The sequence below is a fragment of the Ptychodera flava genome, chromosome 10 (assembly GCF_041260155.1).
Source record: "Ptychodera flava strain L36383 chromosome 10, AS_Pfla_20210202, whole genome shotgun sequence".
In the NCBI taxonomy this organism is placed as follows: Eukaryota; Metazoa; Hemichordata; class Enteropneusta; family Ptychoderidae; genus Ptychodera; species Ptychodera flava.
In genome coordinates this window covers 2,956,069-2,968,120 of record NC_091937.1, presented here as the reverse complement: position 1 = coordinate 2,968,120, position 12,052 = coordinate 2,956,069, and the positions used below count along the sequence as shown (strand labels likewise).

The window sequence follows — 12,052 nt, the reverse complement described above, 5'->3', positions numbered from 1 at the left end:
TTGTTATCTGTTGGCAACTCTCCAACTCAATCTATTCATGCATACAAATACAGGATCTTTTTCTGAGATGAGGAATTTACTCAAGGAATTGATTCAATACTTAAGGGTCTTTCTGGTCAGGTACACAACGTAATAACTTAATTGGGAACTGAGCTGCCTGATTACATGAGTTTTGATTGGCTTTCAATAGATACTACCAATATAGTAGTAACAGCATTGCATCACATAGTGTAATGTCTAGCACAGATTACAATGAACTTTCAGGATGGAAGCTATTTGACCTTTCACCTCTTGTGTATAGGATATTTTGGGAATTCAACATAGACCATTCATACATGTATAAAAAGGAAGTGATTTTCAAGCACGACTGGTTTGTAAGAACTACAGAAATAAAAGTTTACACAGCAAGTATTATTGTGGCTTTTTGACTACTACTGTGTGAACTTTCCTCCACATTGCGATGTATAATTTACAGTTTAATAGCAATTATGCTGACTGTATTGATTGTGGGGTTCATGGGGAATTTATTAACATTTCTATTTTTTTACAGGTTCAGTTCTCAATGAAATGTCAGCCTTCTTCTGTCACCATACACGTACAAATAGTTTTCTTAAAACATGTTATTTTATTATGTTTAGCTTTAAATTGCTTTTACCGACAGAACAATTTCTGATTAATACATGTATTACAAAGGGTTAAGTTTCCTAGAGGAATTAAACTTTGAAGTATTTGATAACATTACAATAATCCATAATTTACAGGCTCAGATAAAACATCGGATCACAGGGTCAGCAAAGACATTGGATCATATCCTGATTAGATACATTATCACAATAGGTGTCAATCAATGTAAATACCATAGACACATGACTAGTATAATCAATAATTACAAGATTTCTTTCACAGATTCATCTTTCAATGATGATATCCACATTTACAACATATTTTGGTGTACAATACCCAGACTTATTGGCCATTTACAACATTTGTAGTGGACGCTACCCAGACTTATTGGCCATTCACTAGTTTTTGGTAGGTTATTTTTAAACAAAAATCTTTTCCTCTTTGAAAAGAGATACACTCTAGCTGGGCTGTCCTCTTTCCACGCAAACCATCTGAAAAAATTGTCCATTTCTGAAAAATGTTAGATCACCCTGGCCTGATGTGATCATGCCAAAGTACTGTATTGCTGTAGAGTATTTTCAATTGAGATAAATACACAACACACTTTTACAACTCTTCTAACTTACCTTAATACATTTACACCTAACCTAAATAAATTACATCATTTGCATATACTGTGACAAAATTTAAGGGCAAGGGTCATGGATCTGACACAAAAAGTAAATATTTGATCTTTGTATGTATTTTTAATACACAGCAATATCCAACACTCCCATTCTTAATACAATGGCCTGAGTTCACAAACTTATTATATCTAAGTATTTAAGATTACAATTTTTACGTCACTTACCAACTGGTAATCTTGGTAAGTCATCTTTTGATCCATCTTCAATGATGACATCTTGATTGGCAAGCAAACTAGCATCTGCATCTTCATTAATCAATGCTAGAGTCTTGCAGTACTTCACTCTGTGTTCGGACAGTTTGTATTCTAAAATCACATTGGCTATCAGATCACGAACACGCATTCCAGACTCTCCCTGGAGCTGTTGGTCAAGAGGAAATGCATTGAAAGTTTGGTTACCGGCTGCTAGCTAGCTGCTGCAGTGTTTTGCCAGCTCACTCATGCATGAAAATTCAATTCTGAAGTCTGTCCCAAGGAGTTGGTCAACCCAATGATCAAACAACATATGTACAGTTCAGGACTGTGTTGACACTCATTGCAGACTACTTTCCTTTATTAATATACCATTAAAACTTCATAACAGGTCTGATTAAAGTAAAGGTTTCACAAATTCCATATCATCATCTACCTTGCATCATTTTTTCATCATGCATGCAAAGTAATGACATACATTCATAGTGACTGCCATGCATCTGATCAAAGTCTTGTGGTTCTGTAGAAAACTTCCTAACAACACAGTGACTATATTATCCTTTCACCAAATCACATACCTCTAATCCCTGATATCTATTAAATGTCACTTACTGCTAACCTGAGAGTCAATATTGATTTTTGTTCCTCTACTTCACAGACCTGAAATATTTTATGACCAAGAAACCAATGCTCACTAATACTGTACCTAGTTCCTCAACTACACTGCCATCAATGCCACCCTGATGTGATATATGACAACTTATGATATCTTCAACAAGGCTCCTCTTTTATTGATACAGAGGACATCTGGATTAACATGCTAATTATGAAAAAGTGATCAGCCTGGAATCATCTCACTGGTTTGACAAAATTACAACAAGGAGTGCCTCTGAAGAAATAACTTACATACCAATGTTAATAATCCTACTTATAATACAAAAGTACAGTTCACGGTTCACAAACAATGCATAATGCAAAATTTGATTGACTTGTAAAGACACACATTGATGAACTTATAGACTTGTTCTATACTAAAGACACAGTGTCAAATAGTGCTGTACCGTATATCAGCATACTATAAAATAAACTTGTTTTCACATTATTTTCTTATCAGCTACGTTTAAACGATGGCAAAGAGTAGCAAGCCAAGGTAAATATGGGGTTCTGTACAATTCAGGTATGTGTACGGTAGTATAATGCAAGCATTGTGAAACACAAATGTACGGTACAAAAACCTGCTTTTAATCAGTGAGGAAAAGCTTTTGGACTGGCTGAGCAAAGATTTGCTAATCTGACGTAAATACAAATTTTCTCTGCTTAATTACCGCTATGTAGCTGTATTTGATTTTTGCAGATTCTGCACTTGTATTAATTTTGATTTACACAGATTTTGATGTTCTTTTATGTTTATAATTATGATAGTGACACAAAATCATAAGACTGGCAGTGATGTCTATACAAACTTAAGTTACAGCTCATCAATTCCACTGCAATGGTTTCAAATGAAAATTTAATGACACTCACAAATCTGAAATGTAATACAAAATGGGAAACCTTGGATGTAAAACCTGTACACTCTTTACTGATTTGATATCATGGCTGTCACAACTATGGGTTACAGAGACAGAACTACACTGGTTTGATATCATGGCTGTCACAACTATGGGTCACAGAGACAGAACTACACTGGTTTGATATCATGGCTGTCACAACTATGGGTTACAGAGACAGAACTACACTGGTTTGATATCATGGCTGTCACAACTATGGGTCACAGAGACAGAACTACACTGGTTTGATATCATGGCTGTCACAACTATGGGTCACAGAGACAGAACTACACTGGTTTGATATCATGGCTGTCACAACTATGGGTCACTGAGACAGAACTACACTGGTTTGACATCATGGCTGTCACAACTATGGGTCACAGAGACAGAACTACACTGGTTTGATATCATGGCTGTCACAACTATGGGTCACAGAGACAGAACTACACTGGTTTGATATCATGGCTGTCACAACTATGGGTCACAGAGACAGAACTACACTGGTTTGATATCATGGCTGTCACAACTATGGGTCACTGAGACAGAACTACACTGGTTTGATATCATGGCTGTCACAACTATGTGTAACAGAGACAGAACTACACTGGTTTGATATCATGGCTGTCACAACTATGGGTCACAGAGACAGAACTACACTGGTTTGATATCATGGCTGTCACAACTATGGGTCACAGAGACAGAACTACACTGGTTTGATATCATGGCTGTCACAACTATGTGTAACAGAGACAGAACTACACTGGTTTGATATCATGGCTGTCACAACTATGGGTCACAGAGACAGAACTACACTGGTTTGATATCATGGCTGTCACAACTATGTGTAACAGAGACAGAACTACACTGGTTTGATATCATGGCTGTCACAACTATGGGTTACAGAGACAGAACTACACTGGTTTGATATCATGGCTGTCACAACTATGGGTCACAGAGACAGAACTACACTGGTTTGATATCATGGCTGTCACAACTATGGGTCACAGAGACAGAACTACACTGGTTTGATATCATGGCTGTCACAACTATGGGTCACAGAGACAGAACTACACTGGTTTGATATCATGGCTGTCACAACTATGGGTCACAGAGACAGAACTACACTGGTTTGATATCATGGCTGTCACAACTATGGGTCACTGAGACAGAACTACACTGGTTTGACATCATGGCTGTCACAACTATGGGTCACAGAGACAGAACTACACTGGTTTGATATCATGGCTGTCACAACTATGGGTCACAGAGACAGAACTACACTGGTTTGATATCATGGCTGTCACAACTATGGGTCACTGAGACAGAACTACACTGGTTTGACATCATGGCTGTCACAACTATGGGTCACAGAGACAGAACTACACTGGTTTGATATCATGGCTGTCACAACTATGGGTCACTGAGACAGAACTACACTGGTTTGATATCATGGCTGTCACAACTATGGGTCACAGAGACAGAACTACACTGGTTTGATACCATAGCTGTCACAACTATGGGTCACAGAGACAGAACTACACTGGTTTGATATCATGGCTGTCACAACTATGGGTCACAGAGACAGAACTACACTGGTTTGACATCATGGCAGTCACACTATGGGTCACAGAGACAGAACTACACTGGTTTGATATCATGGCTGTCAAAACTATGTGTAACAGAGACAGAACTACACTGGTTTGATATCATGGCTGTCACAACTATGGGTCACAGAGACAGAACTACACTGGTTTGATATCATGGCTGTCACAACTATGGGTCACAGAGACAGAACTACACTGGTTTGATATCATGGCTGTCACAACTATGGGTCACAGAGACAGAACTACACTGGTTTGATATCATGGCTGTCACAACTATGGGTCACAGAGACAGAACTACACTGGTTTGATATCATGGCTGTCACAACTATGGGTCACAGAGACAGAACTACACTGGTTTGATATCATGGCTGTCACAACTATGGGTCACTGAGACAGAACTACACTGGTTTGACATCATGGCTGTCACAACTATGGGTCACAGAGACAGAACTACACTGGTTTGATATCATGGCTGTCACAACTATGGGTCACAGAGACAGAACTACACTGGTTTGATATCATGGCTGTCAAAACTATGTGTAACAGAGACAGAACTACACTGGTTTGATATATGGCTGTCACAACTATGGGTCACTAAGACAGAACTACACTGGTTTGACATCATGGCTGTCACAACTATGGGTTACAGAGACAGAAGTACACTGGTTTGACATCATGGCTGTCACAACTATGGGTCACAGAGACAGAACTACACTGGTTTGATATCATGGCTGTCACAACTATGGGTTACAGAGACAGAACTACACTGGTCTGACATCATGGCTGTCACAACTATGGGTTACAGACACAGAACTACACTGGTTTGATATCATGGCTGTCACAACTATGGGTCACAAAGACAGAACTACACTGGTTTGATATCATGGCTGTCACAACTATGGGTCACAGAGACAGAACTACACTGGTTTGATATCATGGCTGTCACAACTATGGGTCACAGAGACAGAACTACACTGGTTTGATATCATGGCTGTCACAACTATGGGTCACTGAGACAGAACTACACTGGTTTGATATCATGGCTGTCACAACTATGGGTCACAGAGACAGAACTACACTGGTTTGATATCATGGCTGTCACAACTATGGGTCACAGAGACAGAACTACACTGGTTTGATATCATAGCTGTCACAACTATGGGTCGCTGAGACTGAACTACACTGGTTTGATATCATAGCTGTCACAACTATGGGTCGCTGAGACAGAACTACACTGGTTTGATATCATGGCTGTCACAACTATGGGTCACAGAGACAGAACTACACTGGTTTGATATCATGGCTGTCACAACTATGGGTCACTGAGACAGAACTACACTGGTTTGATATCATGGCTGTCACAACTATGGGTCACAGAGACAGAACTACACTGGTTTGATATCATGGCTGTCACAACTATGGGTCACAGAGACAGAACTACACTGGTTTGATATCATGGCTGTCACAACTATGGGTCGCTGAGACAGAACTACACTGGTTTGATATCATGGCTGTCACAACTATGGGTCGCTGAGACAGAACTACACTGGTTTGATATCATGGCTGTCACAACTATGGGTCGCTGAGACAGAACTACACAAGTCACATTGCATGTTACTTTTTAGGCAGGAGTTATTCCTGGTTCATTTTATTGCTATCTCTGTGCTGTTAGCAATCTGAATGAAGGTACACAGAAGGAATGAATATACCATTGTATGTTGTGATTACACTTGGAAGAACATGGGTCATGAAGCACTTTGAAGCCATCAAATTGTGCCATCAATGGTTCAACACACCACTTGAAATGTTGAATTAGGGACAGACTAGAGTACTACAACACCTTTCATACGTGATGCTAACAATGGATGAAAATTACAAACAAAGTCCTTTTCATTACGTTTTCAATTTCTTGTCCCTTTTTATTCGACTCCATGAACACAATAGTCAACAAACTGCATTCAACTTCACACTGATCAGCTTTGAATGTATGACGGTATGAGAAAACTGAAGCCCGCCCTCTAGAGACTAAAATGTACATTCACAACAAATATGTACAACCCTTGAAATAATCAATAAATTTTTCTGGAATCTTCAAGACAAAGTCAAATGAAAAGCCACCAACTACATTCTTTTACTGTTTTAACTACTTTGGTTGAGAACGAATGATGGGATCTTGAGGCAAATGAAAACTATAGTGATAGCATATTAATAGAGAATGAATATGATGTGTTATAGTCACAGACAGGCAACATTTTCAATTTTACACAGCAAAAGTTAATGACATCAACACCACTCACTAAACCAAGTCTGAGAATCCACCAACCAGAACAATTCATGATAGATTTTTAAAAACAACATAATTTTGAAAGGTAAAATGATTTTCAAGTCGGACATGATGGACGATAGTATTGCCACAATGATGACGGATTCAAAAACGAAAACAGAAAGAGTGTGAGTGTGTATGTGGGAAGGGGTGCCTTTAATGAAACACAACAAAGAAAGACTGGTGTGGAATCATGTTGTGATTACAGGGGAAAGTAATTCCCAGTGCTACCTCAATTGAACAAATGCCAAGTATCAAAGCAGGCAAATTCTAAAATTGAACAAATTCTGATTTTCTGTTTACATTTTGACTCTCATAATTGCTTGTCCTTACTTTTCATACTCACAGGACTGGTGTACTTTGCCATTGGGTACTAGGTCACCAAGAGCAGTTCCAATGCTCACAGGTATGACCAGATATGGCAAATTATCGTGTACGATAATAATTTTAAGAGTATTGCAATTGATAATCAGGAAATTTTAAAATAAAATGGTGTCTGACACTGAACTTTTCTGATTGATTACAACAATCAAATATTTATCAAGTTTTTCCACTGCCTTTGTTTGGCAATAGATCTACCAATGGTATGCTTTTCACATTGAATGATGGTGTGTATGCAGCCTGCGGAACTTTGAGAATATTTTGTTGTTTTTCATGGATCTGTTGCTTATCAGTAGATTTTGAAATTTTATTGGAAGTAGTTTACGTAATGTTTAATACTTTATTTTTAAAACTGGATGTGTTAAGATACTTTTGAGTTGTTGCTTAAATTCACTTTAGACTACTCCATTAAGCTATACGCCATATAATTGCTTGGGCATAATAGTGTGCACAGTGTACTGTGTTGTGCATTGTGTGCGAATGATTGTTAGTTTTTGACTTCAACTGTATTTATTTAAAAATTCTAAGAGAATGTGATTTTGTGTGATTTTGATTATCTAACCGGTATCAGCTATTTGGGTCAGTCTGTCATACAAATATGTATGTTGCATCTATCAAAGGCAACATTGTGCCATTGTTGTAGTACTTGTAGTCAACAGTTACATCCAGGTTATCGGTAAGTTTCATTTAGAAAAGGAACTATTTACATTTCATGTGTATTGTATATCTGATGTCTACGTAGCCCTTTCTAGAGTTTCCACATGTAGAGTCATTGCAATGTTACACATGCCAATGCTGTGCTATATCTTATACACAAATCAATAAAGTTCTACCAAACCTATCAGATTCTTGACAAAATTTCTTTGATTATCCTCACAGTAAATGCGTAAATAGTCAAGTTCTTTTTCTGAAAGAATATTCCATCATGAACGATGATAACAAGTTGGGCCTATCTACCAGCAATTATTTTTGGATAAAATTGTTTTAATAGAGTTAAATTCTATAGAATTAGAAAGCAAAGGCAAAGTGCAAATTAGATACATACTGGTAGAGACACACATAACATTCTGAACTTTCTGAGTCAACTAAGAGAACAAATCCAATACTAACACATGTAATGTTTTAATTAGCATTGATCATAATGACTTGCAGGTAGTAAATGTATGCCAGTACACATGTACAGAACACTAGGTGTACTGAGTCAAGGAATACGGTATGTTCCTATGACCCTTTCATTTCATTGCCCTGTGGATAGGCCCACTGTGGATAGGTCCATATTGACATTAGTAAACAACCAAACTGGGTCATACAATGATAGTCGAAGGATGAAACCTATTACTAGTTTCTTTTATTGTATGTATTGGTCTGACTTGGGTTTGACTGACCTGAAAGGAAACAAAAGCCTGAACCAAAGTCAGGTTCATTGCCACTCAATTAGAGATCTTTGACAAAACTGAGGTTTTACACACTTTATCATGTACCAGTATGCATCCATGGAGTGGAGTTTTAAGAAAAAGAGCCTAAAGCAATGTGCCCTCTGACCAGCAGGTACGTTTGAAAACTTTGCACTAATTTTAGGAATTGTTGAAATTTCTTTGTGTCAACCTTATATCTTTACATTTATATAAACCACCGTACTCGTCCGAGTATAAGCCCCCGGTTCGGCAACACTAAACAGCGGTAAAACTAGGGGAGGGGCTTATACTCGAGCAACCCCATGTTATCTGGCATGGACGCTTATTTATGCTAATTTTATGCACGATTTTTTTCAACACCACTCGATCTTTCTATCGCTTTCAAAATCGACTTACACATCCAAAGAAATTGATTGTACAATCTCTGAATACAGAAGTGACATTTTGGTGAAATTTCAGCGTCGAAAAAAAACCCAAACTTGAAACAAAGACGTCATGTATGCTGCTGATCAACAGTAATGTGAACAGGCATGCATTGCCCACACGGAAAGGCAACTCAATATTCCAATATCAAACTGTCTACATCTTGTGAAAACAACAACATAGCAGTGAAAATTGTAATAGTCACCAGGAAAAGTCTTCACAAATGAAAGGATAATTGCTTCAAACAAAAGAAACTGCATGTTTCAAGCATGAAAACATCGTGGCCGTGAATGAAAATAAACAATGGCGGACGTGAGTGAGACTATTCTATTTAGGCGACGGGGGTGAGTAGGGTCAAAGAATCAAGATAGTACTGGAAAAACGTATCATTTTCCTTACGATATTGTCAAGGGAACTCCAGATTCCCCATTGTTTTAACATCTTTTAATGGTTCTTTATTATCTAAATTAATTTTACCAAGCTTAAATGACCAAATATACTCTCCTAACCTTTCTGTATTTGAGTTACACTAGGGTAGGGGCTTATACACGGATGTAATGCATTTTCTAAAATCCTCTAAAATCAGTAGGGGGCTTATACACGAGCAGGGGCTTATACTCGGACGAGTACGGTCATCACAGGCAATTTGTTTCCATCATGGCGCATCATATTGACTGAGAGGCAGCGGGCACACTGGTCTAAAGACAGAAATTACAAGTCTCTGACTTGATTTGAGTTTTTCCATTGAGATACATGTAAATTGCTGTGTGTATTAGAAATTTGCATACATGAAGTTTTACATTCCAAGTATATTGATTGATACGGATAAAACAACTGATGCAATGTAACAAGGTAATGATTGTGTTGGACGTTGTGCTTTAAGCTAAGCCATATAATACAGTCAATGGAATCTGTTCCCTGTAAAGTGAAGCTATGTCACTGTTTGGGACTAGCTGCACTGTCCCCACATTCCGCCCTCCAACCTTGTTCTAATCACTATTTCAGAACACTGCGGCTTTGTACCATGTTCACATATCATGGCAAACCAGGTTTTAAACTTTAATGCTGTCTCTACTCAATCCTAACTCTGAAAGAAACTGTAACATGTGAACAGGAAAGACTCATGCTTTATTCTGGAAAAGATCAACCCTAAACAGACCACTGATAAAAACATATAATTATTGTGTCATCCTATGGCCTCACTCTTACTTTACACCTTCTGTATACAAAGTATATACACTGAAACTATCATCATGTTGGCTCTCAGTCTCAACTGTAATTTGGAGGTCACAAGCTCAGAATGAACTGCCTTCATTTTCTCTGTACATCAATGTCATTGTAAAATGAGGTCACTTTGACCATGTGTCTGTGTGACTGGGATTCACAGTGTGTGCCACTGCTATGGATGAACGGCAGTAACTGAATCATCATCATGTTCTTTACCTGTGTGGTGCACATTTTCATATAATGATAAAGAATTGTCTAGTGGGAATTAAAAAGACTATTCATATTTCAGCTTATCATTTTTCTTTTAATGTTCAAATGGATTAATCATTGGGTAGTCACCATTCTTTTACTTGAATCATTGAAATTTGAATGTGAAGTAGGTGTTGTGTGTGTGTGTGAGAGAGAGAGAAACAGAGAGACAGAGAGAGAGAGAAACAGAGAGAGAGAGAAACAGAGAGACAGACAGAGAGACAGACAGACAGAGGAAAAGAGATGGCAGGAAGTAAATTGACAGTAGCCCTTTACGACCGATTCAGTACGGGTACTGCTATGAGTACAAAAGTTTTTAAAGTGAAGGTTTAGCTCCATAGCAACACATAAATACACTTATATTTGATTTCTTCTATTAGATTCAAATAGCCAGATAAATGGTATACTGTACATCTTATTTCAATAAAAATTTGAATTTAACAGAATGAATTTGCTATATTTGAGTAAATTGTGAAACTGGTCAAAATTTGTAATCTTGATTTCATCAGAATTTTTAAAATGCCTTACTTCATTCATAGAGTAGGAATTGCTCAGTGTCATATGCTGTAAAAGAATGCAAGATTTAGTAAGATATTAAGTATGTGGTCTCTTTTTAATGTTAATTGCGTCAGACCTAAAGACAAGTTTACAAAAAGACTAAAACAATTCTCTTTGTAAAGGTGTTTCTAGATTTTTCAAGCAAGATCTAAAAAGTCAGATGTAATATAATCTTTCATTTCTGCTGGCTAATTTTTCTAAATCGTAGGACTAATAATAGAAATGGTTGGTGATCAACAACAGTGGAAGACAAGCTACTTGAATCGGATAGTAAATATTCATAGTGCAAAGATCTCCATTGACAGGCACATTGTCACTTACAACAGACAGCATGATGAGTCTCCTCATGATGATACACAGCATTGAAACTGAATGGTGTGGTGGACTTTTATGTACATACAAAGACCTAAAAGCAGTATGACATATGTACTCATTTGTTGTGAAAGATTTCAGGCTCAGTTTAGAAGTAATGAAGTGAACTAAAATATGAAAGGAGCTTCTGTTCTCAATGTCTTGTCCCAGTGTATGTATCTCCAGGCACTGATAGTACTTGTCTTCTGTCAGATGAGTCTGACGTCATACACATCCGATTTAGTGTCTCACCGTACTAACATGACAGATTTTAATGCCTCTATAACAGTGTGTGATTGGAATATATCAAGATGAGCTGAAGACAGACAATAAACCATTCTAATGGATGATGGGATTCATTCAAAGGTTGGAATGATGGTATGAACTTCATGAAGGTCAATATGACATAAGATAGACATTTTGCTGTCATTTCTGTCCTGCTATTGGCTTTAAACAATAATCATTCAATA

The 12,052-nt window shown here is 37.6% G+C and overlaps 1 protein-coding gene across 1 annotated transcript in view; it reads right to left on the bottom strand.

Annotated features, from left to right (window-relative positions):
• Window positions 1-12,052, bottom strand: part of LOC139141751 (rho GTPase-activating protein 20-like) — a 63,757-nt gene that overhangs the window by 50,440 nt on the left and 1,265 nt on the right. The window contains exon 2 of the mRNA XM_070711380.1: window positions 1,475-1,670. Within this exon, the coding sequence (XP_070567481.1) occupies window positions 1,475-1,670 (196 nt within the window). The remainder of the gene's footprint in view (window positions 1-1,474; window positions 1,671-12,052) is intronic.